Below are 19391 nucleotides of genomic sequence, written 5' to 3' on the forward strand. Positions count from 1 at the left end.
GTTTTTGTTTCGGATTCGTCTAGGATTTCTTGGCAGTGTCGGTACAACATCTAGCTTGCTTTATGCGATTTCGTATCGTGGTCCTTGGTATCCTCTTCATCCTCCTCAATGTCCTCCTTTTTCGGTTCATCATCCTTCCCCTCGTAATCCTCCGCGATACGACCAATCTCCTTGACCAGCCCTTTCTTTTCCGAAACAAGATCCAGCCACCTATCGATATCCAAACCATGCGCTTTGTACAAGGCCTCCCGGCGCGTCGATATTGAGCTGTCCAGCACTGACGAATACGAAACCTCCCTTCCTCGATACAAAAACCTACCAAAAGTCAGATCATTCTTCCAAATAGACACACACCATCACACTCACCACAAGTACCCGCAAATCACCGTCGACAGCCCCGACAAGTACGTTACAGGTTCCATCACGTCCCATCCATAATCCCAGAATGTCAGACGCGCAACGATGCCCCAATACGCCACGAGCATCCCGAATCCCCCAATCGCCATACGCTTCGCACCACGATGGGCTTCCTTGTCGCACGTCCGTTTAATTTCATGCATAGATTCTAGTTGTGCGTTGATAATAGCCAGCCTACGGCGAAGGAAGACTGTGCGGTCTGCAAAGGTCGGGACACGCACGGAGATAGCGCTTGTTTCTTTCCCTTCGTCGTTGGTGAAGCATATCCGGAACTTGGCTGAACGTGCTGCATCACGGATAAAATCTCCGATGTCGGTTGAGTCTGACCATTGGTAGGGGCGCTTGGACACGGCCGCGAAGCTTTGGAAGCTTATTCGAGCAGGTATTGAGTCGGACTCGGTGAGGGAGCTTAGAATGAGCCGGCTAACGTGGGAAAGAGGTTGGGCGGGGTGCAGTAGAATAACGGTGGGCGGTTTATTTGAGTTTGGAATTGGAATGATGAGCTTGAAAAGGTGTGAAGAAGTCGGCAAAAGTTTCCCTAAAGACTGTAAGCACGATAATCCCCAGCTTTGATGAAGAACACGCTTACCCGACCCAGGCGATACACCCTCCAGTTCGTCTGCTACATCGCCATTCTCCCATTTTGTGTTTGCCGGCGCTCCAGCTAGGAACTGCGCGTGAGCTACCTGGATTCCTTCCTGCGAGCCTGGTGCAGCACTGAGACGTCGAATCGTCCTGGGAATCAGCGGTGCACGAAAGGGTACTAAATGGGAACGCAGAAATGGTACCCTACACAAGGAATAGAGATTGAACATGACGGTGGAGAAACTAGCTCCATCATGGGATGGAGGTCCTAAGGCAGGACGCGTCAATGACATCATCTGACTTCCCTCATTTCGTTATGTAATCAAAAAAGTGTTGGAGGCGGTCGTCGCCTTCAAATATGACTGAACCCGGCTGATCGAAAGAAATATAATATGCGAACCGTCCCACGCCCTAGCCAGACAAGTGGAATTTATCGTTGCTCTCTTTCTGCACTACCTGATCTGGCCTATTACCTACTCGCACGGCCAATGCCGCTCGGCTGGAGGCGGCATACTTGCCGAATTACGGCCAATTCAACGTCAAAAATAGACTAGGTGAACTGTTTGAGTATGACTCGCATGCCATATAACAGATACAACAGCACCCCTCAGGCCTATCTCAAACCATGGATACCCCATGTCCCGCAAACATTCAAGAATTTCTGACATTCCTTCCTGCCAGACCTGAGCTGCGCCTAAATGCGACTTCCGAAACTGAGGTTTACACCGCCCTAGATATCGCCCCTCCAGAGGACCGTCCCATCTACTGCAGGCTATACCCTGAGCTGATCCCAAAACTGAGGAGTTTCCTCGGTGGATTGGTCCATGACCAAGGTGTTGGCGGTGTGTCTTGCCGGTCGATGCAGCGGGACTTGCAGCGTATGAGGAGGATGTCTTTCCGGACTGACTCGGGAGCTGAAGTGAGCTTGTATGGCAGCCTCGCCATCTCAGCGGTAGAGCCTGTCGTTCAGACCATCGCTGAGGTTGCTGGGTTCACAGGTTGTATCAGTGTGATGTACGAACCTGTGTGTTCCCAGCGAGGTAACTTTGACATTGCCGTGGAACAAGAATGGCTTGATGACGGACTCGTTCGGCGGGAGCGCGTACTGGTTTGTTCTGACGAGGATAAGGCTTATTTGGTATTGCTTGAGAAGGCGGAGGATTTGAGTCGGCCACTCAGACTTGATGTGACCAAGAAGCAAACTGGTGCCAAGGCCATGGCTGTGAAAGTTAGTGTTCATCGAGTATCTTTCTTGGTCACTGTCTCACTCGATACAGCTTGCACTACATATGGTTGCAGCAAAAGCAGAGTATGGATTTTTCTTTGCTGGTTATATTGCAATTGCAGCGCAGCTGGGTGAGCTTTATATTTTCCGGTCGTCTCCTGGATGTCTTACCAGCCCTTTCTAGTACGCTCTCCCAATCCGTCTCGTCCGGGAAGAATTCTACTCCTTTCACCTGTTTTTAAACTTCAAAGTGAAACTCTTCCGTATCCAAACCCGCTCACGCAGTTCCAGGCTAAGATACCCGCCGAGCCGTTCCTTGCGATACTGGTTGCTATGCTATGCGTCAACCTACTTTCAACCGGTCATACCGTCGAGAGTCCGCCTGATCTCTTGTTGGAGGCGATGCCCGACGAAGACGACGAAAGTAACAGCAAAGAATATACTGATGTCTGGGAAGAAGCCGGTCAGGGTAGTATCCCGAGTTTGAGTTTACGAGTAGCAACCAATGCTGTACGTGTTTTCGTGTATTCGGACTGTGCAAGGTACTGATATATCTTCCTAGATGATATTGCAGCATCCGTGCTTGCGCTCTGACGACATACATCGTATCTATGCCGATCGCGATACTCTCTTAGATGGCCAAAGTATCCTAGCTGCCCGTACTAAAGACTCTAGTCTACCTCCGAGTCAGCAATCATTTATGCATCTTTGTCGTTGTGCCCCTCGGATCCCATCAATCGATGTCGACGCGGTGACTCTTGTAGAACGAGTTGGGGCGAATCGATGGAGCAGTGTATGGAGGTGCCGTGTCAACGACGAAGAGAAACTGCATATCATGAAGTTTGTGTCGGAGGTCCACTCAAACATGGTTCTGCGTGAGCTTTATATGTACGAGGTGGCCCTCAAGGACTGTTCCCTCGTCCCCATGTGCTATGGGATATTTCAAAGGCCTGTCGGCGGATGGTTTGGATTCTTGCTCGAGGATGTGGGGGACAACCTAGAGGAAATCTATGGTATGAGCTGGGGTGATGTAAAGAGGGGTGTGAGTGCGATGCAATGGTGAGCAGCTATCTATCCCATCCATGTATACCACTAATGGAGCTACGCGAACCTTCTAGGAAAAGGTTGATTGATTCGGTGGAGAAGTTACACTGTTTGAGTGTTCGGCATGGTGACCTTGAGCCGCGGAACGTGGCGCTGACCACAGAAGGGTTCAAGTTTTTTGATTTTGGACGGTCAGAAATGCATTGTTGCCAGCGGGATGAGTGGGGAGTTGCAAGATCTATTAGACGCGTAATGAAAACATAGATATTACCTACTCGCACGGCCAATGCCCCTTGGCTGGAGGCGGCGTACTTGCGGAAAAGGTATCGAGCAAGAGAAAGTGAGTGCCTCTTTTCGTATAGAAACTAGCAGCACCAAAAGTTTGAGTTCCTTCGATGACTCTCACGTATATCTTCAGTAGACAAGCTTCAAAAACGAAAAGTTATGTGTGTTAAGAGCCAGCAACAGGAAACTACGGATCGTAATAGACGCTTGCTTTACCGGTGAAAAGCGTCTGCATTATCCCTAAGGAACTCGATCTGTTCCTTCCGATAGTCATCCGGGATGACGGTGATATTGTCGCCATGCAATTGTAAGAGCACCTGGGGCAACGATCAGCGAGAGAAACCCCGCCTCAATGAATGTTTTAACATACCTCATTGTCCGGCGTGTACTGTGGCCAGACGGGACCTGGAAGATGATCAACAAGCGTTCAAACCACAACACGAGAACCACTCACGGGACGTCCCTAAACCATCGTTGGGATCCAAGCTCGTAGCGAAAGAAACCCAATAGTCGACCATCATCTCCGCTAACGAGATCGACGAAGCGGGTTCGCTGGAAGAATCAAGTTGTCCGTAGATGAATTCTATTTCTGATCCATGAGGAACTGATAAGCATGTCAGTAGTAGTCGGATGGATGCGAAAGGGCCGAGATCCTACCTCCTTCAGAGGCAGCATGCGTCGATGCATTTTGTGTGAACTGGTATCCGTACGCTTTGACGCCTGCCCGGGCAGCAGTCTGTGTCCATGTCCGACGTTGAGCATCAAAGGTCAAGTCCCCAGCTGAAATAGACGATTAAGCAAACTTTATTGGGAACGAGGAAACAATACTAACTGATGGATGCCACTCTCTTCCAGCCTACAGGGTACCCAAAGGTTTCATTTCCAGTGCCATACGGCGAGCCCAAAGATGGATCGTCAGGGTACAGCTCGATAAGCCGGTCCAAGATGGAATCAGAGATGTAAGGTGGGAACGCCGAGTAGGTAGTCTGTATGTAATCCTTGATGTCTTCATCGGTGAAGTTGCGATCCGTCGTCAGGCCAAGCGTCCCTAACGAGCACCGACATTGAGTTCGGCCCTTGCATAAAGTGCTCATATCGTACCTTCGTCTAGGTTCGTGCCTGATATAAAAGGAATCCTGGCAAACTCGCCCTTTGCCCAGAGGTGTGTAGGCAGATCGGGAAGTGAAGGACCGTCCAGTGCAGGATACACAGGGAACCCTTCGATGGCCGACGCATAGCACGCCATAAGTCCTTGATATACAGCTGACGAATTCGCCGCCTGCAGGCAGTCAAAAGTGTTTTGCGTGCCAGCAACAGACTCGCAGCCTGGTGTTCCTGCTACGAAATACTGCCATGTGGATTCTCGTGCAGCTGCGTTATAAATTACGGGCGAAGAGGCATAACCGGACTCGAAGATCTACCAACAACTCAGAATGATTACTTTTGTCAAAAAATTGCATGCTTACCGCAGCATGGGCAAATTGAGAAATCAACGGGTTTAGAAGCTGCAGGTTTGTCATCATGGATCCAGCGCTTTGTCCGAAAATTGTGACCTACTAGGCCTTAGAATCCAAGGAAAATGTTATATAGTGAACGTACGTGCCTTGGTTTTGTCGCCACCGAACAAACCGATATTCCTTTGAACCCATTCCAAGGCTGTTAGTTGGTCTCTGAGTCCGAGACTGAGTTGTCCTCTGTTATCGGCTTCTTGTCCTTGAGGGAAACCTAATGGCCCTAGCCGATAATTGTAGTTCACGTAGATTATGGGAGTGCCCTGCAAGCAGTTAGCCACGAACACGTGCGTAGGACACGGAACTGACTCTGGTAACACTTTGGGCAACAATAGTGCTTCCATTGAAGGACGACGAAGCGCCTGAAGTGAAACCGCCACCATAGGTCCTTCAGCATCATTAGCGCTAAGACCACATGAATAACAAATACCACTCTACCAGAACATTACCGGCAAGGGATCTTCAGACGATGCTCCTTTCGGCCGAAATATGTTGATAGTCAAACAATCCTCTGACATTTCATCGGTATCAAGGCCCTGTTATTTCCGCCATTAAGATAGAATTGCAGATATCAGGCAAAAACAAACGTACGCTCTGTAGACATGGTAGTCCGAAATTCTGAGCGTCGAATTCATCGGTATCAATATCCGTTTTCAATACAGGACGCTGCAAACGCAACGCTCCAACAGGAGGTTCAGCGAACGGAATACCTAGCCTTCACTTTAGCCTTGACCAGCACTTGGAATGGTATGTCGGCTCACCTCCAAAGAAGTCTTGTTGTAGCCCTGCAACATCCCTTCCAATGAGCTTGGTCTTGCCCAGCTGGACCTCGGGGGCGGAAGCAGCAGCCAAGAGAACACAGGACAGGACAGATATCACGATGAGCATAGTCATGCGATGTGGGAATGGTAGAGAACACGGTCTTCTTATGTAGCATTTCGAGTTCGGAGAAGCGACCGTTTGGAAACACGAAGAAGAGGCATTATTGTCATGAAATTCGGGTTATTCGCGCGCAGCTGCTGCGAGTCAAGGCTCTGTCAATCAAGGTTAACGCTATGAAAAATCCGACGCAAATCCGCCGCGTCAAGAAACGGGATTGACATACCGAATTAATTGTCAGCGTTCTGACTCAGGCTTGCATAGGTTTGCGACCGCTGCTCAAACAATTATTAATTGAACCCTTAACGGAAACCCTTACAAGTCACCTTCTTCCGGAGTATTGCCAGAGCATTGAAAAAAAAAACGTTAAGTGTTGCAGGAAGATCGCAGTATAGCACGGAAGAGAGACGCGTTGCTTGTTTGGTCAACTTTGTCCATTCGATGGACTTGAACGCGTAAGACGTCCGTGGTAAGCCTTTTCCTGGTTACAGCTCTGCTGCGCGATATCTTCAGAAAGCCATGGTCGTCGGAAGGAAAAAGTTAGGAAAAAATGGCACCCATCCGCTCAGAGCTTGTTTACTCAATGCACTACTGCTGCGAGTGTTATAAATAGCACTTCAACATATATAAGTAACGGAAGAGCTCTTCTCGGTGACATGTGTCTGTTGAAGATTCGACGATTGGTCTTGGTCGCATGGCCGGGGACCTTCGCGAGAAATATGACATGTACTGAACTCCACCTGCTCATCGACATTTTCGTTCCTCAGACCTCCATCCAATATCTCTCATGACGAAGCTCCACATTTATTTGATGTTCGAATTCAGTTGTAACCATACGGAGTTTTTCAAGACGTCACACATTATGTCGCTAGGGATTCCAAGATGGAAACTTGCTCTCCGTGTCAAGCTAGGCTCTTACAGTTCGATACATACAATCAGAACTGTGCAGTGCAAGAGCATTCGGTGCATTTGCAGAACTCGGCTCCGTGGTCCCATTCACAATTTTCTAATGTCCCAATGAGGAAGCAGAAATGATGCAGAGGGCCGGGATTCAAGTCTCCAACCCATGTTCAACCCACCTCTTTTCGCTGCGATGAATGATGATACACTCAGCTGGGTAGCCCTGCGGCGGACGATTTACAGGTGAGATTCAGTCGTTGTTCATACTGGGAACGGCAAGACTACAGCAAACGCTGTTCCGGAGAATCGTTTTCGGAGAGGGATGAGATGAGGACAAGGGTCTGATTTGAAAATTGAAGAGTCAAATTGATGGCCGCCAGTCGGCAGGTCTGCCGCTGATCTAAGCTTTACAGTCGCGAATCGGGAAGCACGCGTCTTTCCTTCCACTCTCGAATGAAAGCGCCGTATTGGTTTTCTCCATAATCAAGGTAAACTCGTATTATTTGACGCTATCATAGTACTGACCATGAATAGGCTCAGTTTTACGTTTATGCCATCTTTATGTTCAAATGTCGCCAGCTTAGCAAATTACCCAAACTCAATGGAAAACCGTCTGTCGCCGTAAGCAAAAAAGAAATAACTTTCATCTCTTCCTTCATTTAAATTCTGGACTCCAGTTCCGTGGATGCAAGCCTGGCGCTCTGACTGGTGCATTTCCCATCACCGACCGTTACGCAGTACGACTGGATCCAAAACACCCAGCACTTAGAATCAATCTCAAGATCCTCCCACTCGTATCCCAGCCTTTCTTGTCCATCAAGGCAATACCGTTTGGCATCCTCACCAAGCCCGAAAATGCTGTGACGTTCGAGAGGCCGGTGGAGCTGTGGGAGAGTCGCGTCGCCAGGCTGAAGGATCCTCCTACAGAACACACAGACATATCGCTCCCTGTCCACCTACTGATGCCGAAGAAAACCGTGCACAAGAAAAAGTATCTCAGAGTCGAAATTGCGCGCAAAGTCAAAACGGCCATTGCACTCATCTTTTCGAGGGGTTTGGATGTCAGGAGTGATGGTGAGCTGGTGCTGAATGATAGACAGACGAGGGGAGATTGTGATAAGCTGATCGTAGATGGTGAGTTGCCTTGTTGTGATCAATGGGTAGTCACTCAAACGATAACCTCGCAGGATGGAGTTATATCATCTCGCCGCAGCTCGAGATATATCGAATGCCATTCGAGGACCTCGTAAAAGGATTACGCAGATCGCTGTTTCAGATTTCGAGCGGCATCAGGCAGCTGGAACAACAGTGGGCAGCAAAGGATAAACGCGTGTATTTTGGACGACAAGAGGCGCGCTTTACTAGTGCTCGTCCTGGGAACCCGACTCTGGCTGAGATGCGCGCCAAGATGCGAGAAAATGAAGAGAGGAGACGTAGAGATGCAGAGAATGAACTTCAAATCGACGATCTTTCAGCTGTGCATGTGAGCATCCTTTGGCTTATATTCCTTGGCTTTTATATTCATGATGATCCAGGAAAAGGCGGCGGTTCTAGAAGCGCCTCTGAATGATGAAACACTGGCCTCAAATGTGTCTTTGTCGCCAGACTCTGGCTATTCTTTGCCTGTGAGTCCTTTGCAGCCGTCCATGGTCCATTCTCCTTACATCGCCCTAGGATTATCCCTTCGACAAGTCCCGGCAACACGATGCATCAAGTAGCTTTGCGTCAGCAACTGCTAACACCTGCAACGATGAAGAAGAGAACATTCCAGCTAGGATTCTTGAACACGATGACTCTCCCTCACCCTGGACGAATCAAATACCACAAACACCCCTCGAGACGTTTCGGGACGACAACGTTGGTATTCATTCCCCAATGACTTAGACTTTACCTTACGACACACTTTCAGGCATCAGCTACTCCCTCCCTCAAGAAAACGGACAACTCTTCTTGGATCTCATTCTTGGACGACGTGGTTGAAGACGCCGAGAAGGACATTTTATTCGCACCCATCGAAGATGAGGAGGAGCCGGATATTCAGGATGTGAGCACCTCGATGCTGTCGTTTATAATCCCACTCTAACGAATTGTAGAATTACCGACAGATGAACCATCGGTACGCTTCAAGATGGGATGGTTTCCAGACGGATCATGGGTCGCATCCGGCACAAAGAGATGGTAGTATTCCTGTGAGTGTTGCCTCGTTCCGCTTCTTCCGCTGTCACTGACATTGGTCGTTCGAACAGGAGAACTCTGTGAGCATCCTTTTTCAGTGTCGATGCTTGTCACTCATTTATCAAGGCCCAGCAGTCTCGCATCCCAAGGCGACCTCCAATTTCCAACGCAGACGAACCTTCCCCTCTCGTAAGTCTCTCCATGACTAAACCAAAAGATACAACTTCTCAAAGTCGTTGTTTTACTAGCGCCCGGTCCTCGACAAAGCTTGGCATAGCCTCACCCGACGTATTCCCCTCCCGGAGAAGGCCTGGTCCCATGAAGAACAACGTTATGTAGGTAGTCTCAGCTGTGACATCGGTCTGTTCATTCATGGTTTCCACTCGTGAAGATTCCCCATCCGAAACGGCAAGCAAAGATAAATGAAGAGGAGAAGTCTCAGCCGGAGCCACCACCACCAGCACCGCCTTCAGTAAGTCAATACTCCTTGGCGTGCTCGCCGCGATGCTAATCTGCTGGCGACAGGATGGGGTGTCTGCGCTGGACCGTGCGAAGGCCATGGTAAATTCAAAGAAGCGGATCATGATTGTCCCCCCTCCTCGGCCTCGTAGGAAGTGATTGTTGTGCAAAACTCTTGCTTATACGGTATCAACGTTTCCGCCTACGCTCTCTACTCTTGTGTCCTTTCGTGCATAATATAAGAGTATAACAATGACACTTTGGCTCTACGCATACCAGCCACCTAAACTCGATTTCGGCTGGACAATATGAACGGAGAGCGCGTGTTAGAATCTAAGGCACCAGGAATAGTTGACGCCTATTTTCTACCCAAGAAAGAGACTGCCAGAGTGATGTTCAGGTCCCAGAAGACGATGAAGAAGTTGCAGTCCTTCGCCACAACCGGCAATCGATATCATGGACTGTTGTCACGTTGACAAGCTACGTTTTATTGCACTTCATGGTATTCCGGTGACCGAGTCGCTACCTTTTTGTGTACGTTGTTTTCAACAGAACTTCTGAACGAGATTTTCGTGATTTTTAGTGAATGTGATGATAGACGCACGGAGCACCAATGGACTGAACGAACTCTGCTATAGCAACGTATTTAAGGCCATTTGGCGGAATGTTGCAGACAATTGTTGTAGCGCCACACCGAGCGTTTACCGTTGAGAAAATATTCAAGTCGGAACTTCGGGCCGACGTTGCTCGACCGGAACTTCACAGCCTCAAGTTCGACCTTCACCTCCATCCCCCCTTCAAAGTGTTCCGGGAGCCATTAACCCGAGTCAGGCTTCTGGATTGATGTCTCTTTCTCCATTCTTCTCTTTGCGCTTCCCTAAGACACCGGTATTTTGCCAATCCGAGTCTGCAGTGGAGCTCATTAAAAAGGGGCCGAGCATGGTATGGTATTGCCGTCGGCGGGACGACTCTGGTTGATTTTGGACAATTGTGGTGTGACACAGCCACATAGATCCACCCGTTCTGACACAACTCCCTCACAACTGGTCCTAGGTGCTAGTGGCGGGAGCCATATTAGACCCGTGCCTTTCTCTACTGAGCACCATCGTAAACTCGCCTAAACTGACTATGGGATCTCCCGGCCTTCTGGAATGCTGTCCGGAAGACTTTACGCTCTCGGTAATGCTGGATTTGTCGGTTATGGGTCGCAGCAGAACAGGTAGTCGACGTGGTGATGTACGCTGCAATGCCTGACATTGGATTTGGTGCGTACTGGATATATGTGCTATGTTTACCTCTGACTTAACCCCACATGGGCCTGCGTGGTGGTATCCTCCTTGCCAAGATCGTGACTGCTTCCTGTCATCTCCATGATCTCCTTGCCTGGCGGGTCCCCGATATTCTCCTCGCCAAAGTTCGTAACGTACTTCGCCTTGCCCATAATTGTCTTCATGAATCCCCTCCGACTGCCTATCACATCGCCCTAGTCCGCTTCGTATTTGTCAGTTTGCGGGCCCTGACGATGAGACGAACACGTCAAGCTTTGGATGGCCGCACCGGAACGCTACAGAGATTATCGACCTCTTGCGAATAACATCTGCACACCCATCCGTTCGCTGTTTTCACAGCATTGACCCAGAATTCGGTGGTCCTCAGTGGGGATTGCAGGTGCATCTAGACTTCTTACCACTAACAATGACTTGATTCTGACCTCGTAAGGACACGCAAACGGTTTGAGGAATGAGGCTAACCATCGTAACATAACGGTCAACTGAACAGAGGTCTGGTCAACGTGTCTAACGCGTCTGGCAAACTAGACGCGTTCTCCAACAACACGTACAACACTAAGTCCGTCCTATCTGTGTCTGGATGTCGAAGCGTAGTAGAAAGCACCGTCCCACCATCTTGTTCTCTGTGACGAAGTCTTGTACGTGTTTGACTAACCCGATGATTGAAGTTATGACAGTGCTCGCACGCTGTAGGTCTTATGGGCTTGAAACGCTTCAGTCACGTCATCTAGTTCAATATATATCATTAGTACCCATTGCCACCTCATAATGAGAGCATCTTACCTTTGATAAAACAGTTGAGATCTATTATTTCTAAGTTATCGGGTTTGTTCAGTGTCAGGATGAGCAGGATAACAACTAATACATACTTACTATATTAACGCTACGTTGCAGCAAGAGCTTCGATACATGACTAGTCAGTAAGCAAACAGAGATACAATACCATGCCCATTGACAGCCACAACAATCAATCCCATGCTAACCATCTCAATCTGCGTCCAGAGAAGTAAACTAAATGAAAGAGTGTCAGCAAAGCCGGCGAAAACACAAAAACAAGGCTTCGACCTACCCATGCACAGCCCAAGCCAGCAGCCGCTCCCGCCAAGTTTTTGCAGAACTTGTTTGTTTAACTGATTCCTAGGATGTTGGAACAAATGGGCACGAGCGAAATTGATATCCGTGCTGTCAAACGTTACGGAGGGAGGGAGGGGTGGTTCACACTGATGGACCTAGATTGTAGATACATGCAAGTTGAGCAGAGAGAGAGGTAGCGCATGGGGGCTGAGACTCACCTTCTCTCGCTAATCCACTATCACTATCACTGTTCCTCGCCGTTGAGCTTGACATCGTCACTTCACGTTCAAACAGTGTAGAGGGTCTTCATGTACCGTCGTTGTGGGAGGGAAACTGTACTCGGAACGACGGACCGATGTGGCAGTGTCGTACGTGGGTGGCTTGCATCATTGTCCAAAAATCAACCGGAGTCTTCCCGCCGACGACAATGGTATAGTACTATTGGTAAAATGATTTTATCCATTGATATTACGGAACGTCGAGACTAACACATTCGTTTGTGGATAACCTCAAAGTGTGCCTCATTGGTGCTGTCTAGTTCTCTTGGTCTTTGCAGAGGCTTCAAATCATCTGGTAGGGGGCCTGTACAGTGGTCGATCGCTGAGACAAATTTTCTCTCTTCACCGCCTCGAGAAGAAGGTCAAAGTGAACCAAAATGTGGAGTACCATCAGGTATAAATTGCAGGAGACAACGTCGCCTTCAACCACACAAATCAACGAACAACTCCATCTCTACCAAATTACTACTGCACAATGAACGTACTTCCCACAGAAGTACTTGCCCAAATCATCGAGGAAGCATGGGCACTTCCTCTTACCCCCTTTGAACGATTTCGAATGACGACCTCTTCCGTTCTCGTCAGCAAATCGTTCGCTTGGGAATTCACTCGCGTGTTCTGCACCGACGTACACGTCTTCTCGCCCTCCCATCTTGACCACGTCATTGGCCGAATGCTACAACGAGACACAGTAGCCTTCCGGCCGACCGACTCGTCCTTTTCGCCGCCATCATTCTGTCGGTCCATCACTTTCCTCCTCGAAGTCGATCCCTATGGCACCAATCCCGTAACGCACCCAGTATCCGAGGAAATCTACGATCTCATGCCGGTGCTTCAGCAATTATTCCCTAAAGCCGGCCGGGTATCGATGAACTACCACAACTGGTGGTATAACGACTCTTCGCTCGCACGGTTCCAGCTTCCGGAACAAGTTACCGAGCTGGAGATGGTGTACACGCATAGCGAGCGGTGCATACAAGAGCGTCTGGAGAAGATTTCGAGGATCGATGTCATCCCGCCGTACGACCTGCCCGGAGTGAAGAAGTTGACGATCCGGGGAGGGAATCGCCTGTTCAACAGCCAAGTAAAACAGGCGTGTTACAATGCTCGAAACTGATGAACAACCGGACAATAGCTATTAGTTAAATTCTGTCGCATATCTTCCTGGACTTGCTATCTATATCCTTTTGCCGTTTATCTTTTACCTTTTTACATTTTGGACAATTCAGGTTTTTACTACGAGCTTTTCCTGATCCGAGATGTTATCGTCAATGCAGACTAGTACTTGGATCCAGTTCGAACTATTCGTGCATGACTCCAAGCAGCGGCTCGTGGCTAATCAATGCATTGTAAAACCTGTCTAATTTGAAGTTAGGTTATACTAAGGAATAGTGTTGTCGTAACCCAACAACACTCATCCCCTAGCACCAGCTTACTCTTACTAGTAGCGCTCCTACGTCCTCAGGTTACGTCAAGGATCGGAAAGACTATTGTCCTTCATCGACAACAGAAGGGTTAATAAGTTATCAATGAGATGGGGATACTCAACGCAAGGGAAATGGAAGGAATAGCAATCCAGGGGGTGCTAGTGGTGGTCAGGATCATTATTATGGAAGACGAGCACGCCGCCATCAATTGAGCACAAATTTTCCCACAGGGTTTTCATCGGAGCCGAACAAAAAGGTCGTTCGGCTTGCGAACGGCAATCGCAACTAGTCTCGTTACCATTCCGAGTCCTATGTATATAGGATTCTCGGTCATTATGCAGGTGGAATTGGCCGTGGGAAAATCTATTCGAGGTATCAAACCTTAACGGACTTTGCCGATTTCCCTACCTGAGCTTTCCGTGGGAATTTTTTTATTCAACCCCGCTTTCGTCCGTGTCCTTGTCCGTTGTTTTCCGCTTCACTTCTCGTCCACTTTTCTCTCTCCTCATTATCTTTCCGTGCGCTTCTCCTGCTTGCTTCCTTCGTACCTACTTTATGTTTCTCCATTTTTTGTCTTCTCTTTCTTCCTCTTCATCGTCTCCCTACCCGTCTTCGCCTTCCTCCCCACTCCTGGAGCTCTCCTCTCTTGCGCTTGCGCTTTGTCCCACTTTCATTTTCTTCGTATTCGAATCCTACGTGGTGCTTCAAGCTTCATTGATCATCCTCAGGGTGTGTAGTGTGCCCTTTTTACCCACAGTACTCTTATTCTTTGCCGCATTCTAAAATACATCGCGTTTGTTATTCCTTTCTCGTCAATTGTTTGATCGTTGCTTACCATTGTGTGTGGTCACAGTTCACAGGTGCAAGTGCCCTCAATACCATGTTCATCCTTACACCTCCACTTCTGCATTTCACGAATACCACTGAACATTGTGTCTCGACGATATTCCCTATCCTGAACATGCGTGGTCTCCCTTTCGCATATCTGTTGGTATCCATTAGATGGTGTTCACGGCGCTTCGAATACAGCACTCACTTTTACTTGCCTCCCTCGATTTTCCTCTAAATGCTTGACTTCGTAGTCCTCAGTGTGCCGTATTTGTCCCTGCCAGTATCCTCGGAGTCCTTTTGGGGTGGGTACTTACACTGACCTTGTCTCCCTCGTGTGGCTATCACTTCCTTGGGCTGGGGGTGTGAGTTCGGGAACTCCACCACGCTGTACTCTTGTGCTTTGTAGGCATCCAATCCTGCAATTGACCCTGCCAGAACTCTATCTCTCTCTCTCTCTCTCTCTCTCAGCGCAATCATTCTACCGAATCCCTGGCTGCTCAGACTGGACAGTGTCACCGACTCGCTGAGAAAATGATCTCGTCTCTCATTCCCCTTGAAAAGGTATAGTTATTTATTCACCTCATGTCAACATGTGGGCGCTCACGGAGACTCTTTCACGATTGGCGGCAGATCCAATGCCACTATTACGCCGGTGGTGGTGAAAATCATTTTGTCCATTGCATCTGCACTCTCGCCATGACAACACTGCATCATCATCGATACGAGCTCTGCTTATTCCAACATCGTTGTATCCTATGGTTCCGTTAGTACCAATCAATAAAGCTGTCTGTTCATGTTCATCTACCCATCTGCGCGAGATGCTGAGGTTCTTCCTTCATCCTGTCTTCGATGAGTGTGTCAATGGTGCTTTCTGTTTTTCTTTTGCTAGAACAGGAAGGTTGCCGTGGTCCACGATGCACTGGTTCTTTGATAATCCATTGTGCACACCATTATTGATCTTTGGCCGATGATGTGACGGAGTTTCGGTTAGTGGATATTATGCACTACTATGGCTCGCAACGCTTCAGCGTGTGGACCCATACAAATGGTTTAAGGATACTGGGAAGATAGGCATTGCAAGAAGGACTGCTCGACAACGTCAACGTGACGCGAGACAAGATGGGAAAAGATCATGATATGTTCATACATAGGCAGGCTATTATATGATCGGATGCTTATTTCTGACATGAACAACAGATTACAAAAAAAACATAGGACTCGGACCTGCCACGCGGATGCGTCGGCCCTCACCCCACTGGTCCTCTATATGAGGCAAACTGTGGATATACAGCTTGCCATGTAGAAGGGACTGTTCCAGAACGAAGTAAATCGCGACGGTACCTTTCAAATTCCAGCATATGTAGGAGCTTACGACTTTGACCTTGTGCAATTTTGAATTGGACACGCTCTAATACGTTCTAACATGTTCTGTACAGCGTCGAAATTCGAGGGCAGAGCTAGCTTTACCAGAAGTGTCTTCATCTCGGTCTTAAGCTGACCGTAGAAAGTGAATATTTGTTTTGATGATATAGGTCCTCAGTGTAACGGCGATTTGTGAAAACTCCTCTTTACAGAGTCCATGAAGTTCTCCAATCTCCTAGTAACTCAGCGTCACAGTGCGCTAGTTTACACCACGCTCCTTGACCTCGGTCTGACGACAGTCAAACTCAGGTTCTACTACAGCTTTTTGGTGGTGTCTCTGGCTTTTATGTCTATCATTATGCGAGTACTGGTAGCTCACAACAGGAGTTTCCGGATTTTTGGCGAGGTTCAATGATAGACGTGTCAGCCCACCAGCGGGTCTGGGCGGACAGTTAAGCATCTTATCATCAATATGGATTCCATTCTTTTTCATCGCACTCTTCTACACGTGTTATCCCGACCATCTCGATATGCTTCTGGCGAGCACTAATTGTCCATCCATTTGATTTCTTCCGCATCTTCTTCGATTCGATCCTGGTATGATTGCCCAACCTGAAAAGATGCTTCCCATTGTTTCGCTTTCGAATCAGAAGAAACTCTTCTCTCATGACATGTGGGTGCACTGATGGATTGATTCTGGCTTCCACTCATAGGTCGATCTGTAGTTTAATTTCGGACCCCAGGACGCTAGCATCAGACACATGGGATTTTTATACGGGGATACTGTGAGATCGTCTGCTTATACATTCACCTTATCACCTCCGGCATCGAAGTATCACGCCTCTTCCGTACTTGGAGCATACAATATTGGGCAAGTGAGACGAGATCACCGTGTCCGTACTGTGTGTCCGTGTTCCCGCCAACATCATCAGACCTCATGGACTCCGCTCTGCGCGTCGGCGCTGAGGCACATCGACCCATCCTTCACCATTCTTCACTATGTCTACTCCTCCAAGGACTGCTATAATCACAGGCGCGGCCCAAGGTGTCGGTAAAGCCATTGCACTACGCCTATCCACCGATGGCTGCCAAGTCGTAGTCAGCGACTCGACGTCTCAGAAGCTCCTTCTTGATGAGTTGGTCTCTAAAATAACTCGAACTGGTCGCGCTGCGATTTCAGTCACAGCTGATGTATCAGTTGAGAGCGACGTAGAGGATCTTGTTGCTAAAACAGTGGCTCATTTTGGATCCATTGATATAATGGTGTGTCGAGCGCCGCTTTTCTGTGTACGCGCTAAGAACTTAATAGGTTGCGAACGACGGTGCCATTGCGCAAAGTGCACACACTATTTTGGACAGTAAGGAGTTAACAGTGATACTGGCTCTCTTGTGAATTGACTCTAACTCGGTTCGCAGCATCTGTCGAGGAATGGGGACGCGTCTTCGACCCTAATGTCACAAGTCAGACCTTGTTAATTTTCTCCCTTGCCGTCGTACCTAATATCAACCCCAGACACACTGCTGTGCTACAAAACCGCTGCGAGGGCCATGATCAAGCAAAACCGAGGAGGCAGAATAATCGGCGTATGCTCTTCAGGAGAGAAATCAAGTGAATTTGGTTCCACCTGGTGTCGGTGTCGGCGTGCCTGACGTTTTCAAAGGATGCAACGCTCGGAGTACCAACAATGCTATCCGAGGCCTAACCCAGATTGCTGGCGCGTAGAATCGTTTCTTGTGCGCTATCCACTTCATCCTGACTCTTTTTCATGTAGCTTGTGAGTGGGAAAAGTACGGTATCACAGTCAACGGATACGCACCTGGTGCGAGTGATGCACCTCTCGGTAAGTTCTCTGATCAGGGAACTCTAACTGGAGGGCTGATCCTTGTGACCTAGTTCAACAAATGGATGCTCGAGTCGCAGATTTATTACATGCAGGTCCAGAAGCATATGTCGAGATAATGAAAACCCAAACGGCTTTTGGAAGAGTCAATCGGCCTGAAGAGGTTGTTTGCGTTGTCTCGTTTTTAGCTTCAGAAGAGGCTGCCTTCATGACAGGTTAGTTGCTCCAGTCATTGCCGTTGCGCATATGTTAGTAACTACTCCTTAGGGCAGACTCTTACATTCAACAGTGGGCTTTGTTTAATCTTGTTCGAAGGCCTTGTAGTAACTCCGGCACCATCCAGCTCCGTTCCAAATGCTAGCGATAATGATTCGCTAACGGCTCGACTTTGTGCCCGATATCTTAAACTTTTTAGCCCAACCAACACGGGTGGTGCTTGCTTTCTGCGTCGGTTTGCAAAGAGGCCTGGACAGACCCTCGGCGGATCATCGCGGCAATCTTATACCATTATCTTATATTAAATATCTGCACTAACAATCCGAGCGGTGAACACGAACCGCCATGAGTATGGTCATCGTGACGTTTCATCGAACTACTACAGTAAACCGGTAATGGTCCTGGGGAATTGTAGCTTGACTCATCTTGAGGCCTGTAAAATCCCATCATAGTGAGATAAGCCACCGCAAAGGTTTGTACTGGTTCGTAGGAAATTTTCCGGTGCATACTGCGACATAGCAAGGATACTGTAGTCGATTAGTCAGTTAGCATTTTGCAGTATAAGCCGGCAGACGACGCGGAATTTAGAAAAACGAACAACATATCAAGTTAACTACTGGTCCAGAGTCCAAATCAAAGTTAACTTGCTTATTTGTTACATGAAGCGAGGTTCGAGGTGCGAATACCGAGATTCCCGAAACTTCAATAAACGTTGCTTAAACGAAGACCTGACTTGGCTATAGAGCTGCACAGACCATAATCGAAAGGAGTGGCTCACCGCGGAGGGAGATGCGTCGCACCTCATTTAATGACCCGCATCTGCTGCAGCCGACCGAACTGAAACTAAAATGAGTGTATGAAGTAGGGCCTCTAGTCCATTTCTTAGTAGCGTCTCGGGATTCTCCCTAGTAGTAATAAGTCACAAAGTTGTGGAGTGTGGATTATGCGAAACTCGTGGTCTTTGAGCTTGTGCAATTCAATTTCGAGGTTGATTTCACTAGAATAAGCTACCATTCTCTTCATTGTGGACCGGCTAAAGCTTTCGTCCAGAACGGTCTGAGTCCAGACGGTGGATTGTCTTCCTGGGGCCCTCATCGATTAGTTGATAACCTTCATTATGATTCATTTCTCGGTTTGGCCCGAGAGAACTCTAAGAAGACATACCTTAGAGATTAAATCGACCATAATTTCCGAATTTCCTCGGTCATTAGTGGGGACGCAAAATTGCGACGCGTATCATTTCAGACGGTTTTCCAAGTACATGCACCTCAAAAAAAAGTCCCGAATTTTTGCCTCATCCATTGTCGTCGGCAGACAGTTTTAAAGCCAATGCCACGGTTACGGGAGGGGCTCAGCGTCGCCTGCTTCCCAAGGTACACTATACCATCCATTTTGATGTTCAGAAATTGATAGAAGTCTAGAAGGTCTGAATAGAAGTGCACTTAGCGGTGAGAAGCCCGGTATGTATGTCTAAAATCTGAATTTGAGCGGGATGACCTGGATGGGTCCGGATTTTGCGCCATGATGCACAGATGAGCTGCCCACCACGCGTCCTAAGTTATACTAGACTAGGATCTCGTTCAAAGAGTCCGT

At 48.3% G+C, this 19391-nt stretch overlaps 8 protein-coding genes across 8 annotated transcripts; 5 read left to right on the plus strand and 3 right to left on the minus strand.

Moving 5' to 3' along the window:
• Positions 1-50: 50 nt before the first annotated feature.
• EV420DRAFT_1267886 (uncharacterized protein) lies at positions 51-1232 on the minus strand (the record flags this gene model as incomplete). Its single annotated transcript, XM_060467413.1, has 2 exons — positions 51-315; positions 367-1232. 2 exons carry the CDS (start codon positions 1230-1232, stop codon positions 51-53), a joined length of 1131 nt encoding a protein of 376 aa, XP_060332655.1.
• A 337-nt stretch (positions 1233-1569) lies between these two features.
• On the plus strand, positions 1570-3827 carry EV420DRAFT_1762828 (uncharacterized protein). The gene is made up of 5 exons (XM_060480714.1): positions 1570-2230; positions 2280-2358; positions 2412-2737; positions 2790-3286; positions 3346-3827. The coding sequence occupies exons 1-5, from the start codon at positions 1628-1630 to the stop codon at positions 3533-3535; spliced, it is 1695 nt and encodes a 564-aa protein (XP_060332656.1). The 5' UTR covers positions 1570-1627; the 3' UTR covers positions 3536-3827.
• EV420DRAFT_220221 (extracellular triacylglycerol lipase precursor) lies at positions 3323-6437 on the minus strand. Its single transcript, XM_060481271.1, has 14 exons — positions 6273-6437; positions 6173-6221; positions 5829-6101; positions 5659-5777; positions 5506-5603; positions 5377-5455; positions 5160-5330; positions 5023-5109; positions 4658-4973; positions 4389-4604; positions 4214-4336; positions 4011-4160; positions 3927-3961; positions 3323-3873 (listed from the first exon to the last, which is right to left on the minus strand). Exons 3-14 carry the CDS (start codon positions 5959-5961, stop codon positions 3769-3771), a joined length of 1632 nt encoding a protein of 543 aa, XP_060332657.1. The 5' UTR covers positions 5962-6101; positions 6173-6221; positions 6273-6437; the 3' UTR covers positions 3323-3768.
• A 769-nt stretch (positions 6438-7206) lies between these two features.
• On the plus strand, positions 7207-8816 carry EV420DRAFT_220420 (uncharacterized protein). Its single transcript, XM_060481272.1, has 6 exons — positions 7207-7334; positions 7381-7467; positions 7524-7980; positions 8034-8329; positions 8382-8471; positions 8521-8816. The coding sequence occupies exons 2-6, from the start codon at positions 7408-7410 to the stop codon at positions 8728-8730; spliced, it is 1113 nt and encodes a 370-aa protein (XP_060332658.1). The 5' UTR covers positions 7207-7334; positions 7381-7407; the 3' UTR covers positions 8731-8816.
• Positions 8817-10307: 1491 nt separating this feature from the next.
• Positions 10308-12116, minus strand: EV420DRAFT_1478379 (uncharacterized protein; the record flags this gene model as incomplete). The annotated part of the gene is made up of 10 exons (XM_060469490.1): positions 10308-10387; positions 10608-10730; positions 10783-10963; positions 11038-11077; positions 11321-11481; positions 11553-11573; positions 11643-11669; positions 11753-11780; positions 11839-11899; positions 12062-12116. The coding sequence occupies 10 exons, from the start codon at positions 12114-12116 to the stop codon at positions 10308-10310; spliced, it is 777 nt and encodes a 258-aa protein (XP_060332659.1).
• Positions 12117-12263: 147 nt separating this feature from the next.
• Positions 12264-13437, plus strand: EV420DRAFT_220446 (uncharacterized protein). The gene has a single exon (XM_060481273.1). It carries the CDS (start codon positions 12597-12599, stop codon positions 13236-13238), a length of 642 nt encoding a protein of 213 aa, XP_060332660.1. The 5' UTR covers positions 12264-12596; the 3' UTR covers positions 13239-13437.
• Positions 13438-13994: 557 nt separating this feature from the next.
• On the plus strand, positions 13995-14442 carry EV420DRAFT_1533192 (uncharacterized protein). Its single transcript, XM_060472751.1, has 2 exons — positions 13995-14341; positions 14402-14442. Exon 1 carries the CDS (start codon positions 14104-14106, stop codon positions 14329-14331), a length of 228 nt encoding a protein of 75 aa, XP_060332661.1. The 5' UTR covers positions 13995-14103; the 3' UTR covers positions 14332-14341; positions 14402-14442.
• Positions 14443-16501: 2059 nt separating this feature from the next.
• Positions 16502-18312, plus strand: EV420DRAFT_220737 (acetoin reductase family protein). The gene is made up of 8 exons (XM_060481275.1): positions 16502-17004; positions 17051-17099; positions 17158-17202; positions 17255-17350; positions 17403-17456; positions 17514-17582; positions 17636-17797; positions 17855-18312. The coding sequence occupies exons 1-8, from the start codon at positions 16741-16743 to the stop codon at positions 17941-17943; spliced, it is 828 nt and encodes a 275-aa protein (XP_060332662.1). The 5' UTR covers positions 16502-16740; the 3' UTR covers positions 17944-18312.
• Positions 18313-19391: the final 1079 nt, after the last annotated feature.

This window comes from Desarmillaria tabescens (assembly GCF_030435595.1).
Source record: "Desarmillaria tabescens strain CCBAS 213 chromosome Unknown EV420scaffold_12, whole genome shotgun sequence".
NCBI classification, from domain to species: domain Eukaryota; kingdom Fungi; phylum Basidiomycota; class Agaricomycetes; order Agaricales; family Physalacriaceae; genus Desarmillaria; species Desarmillaria tabescens.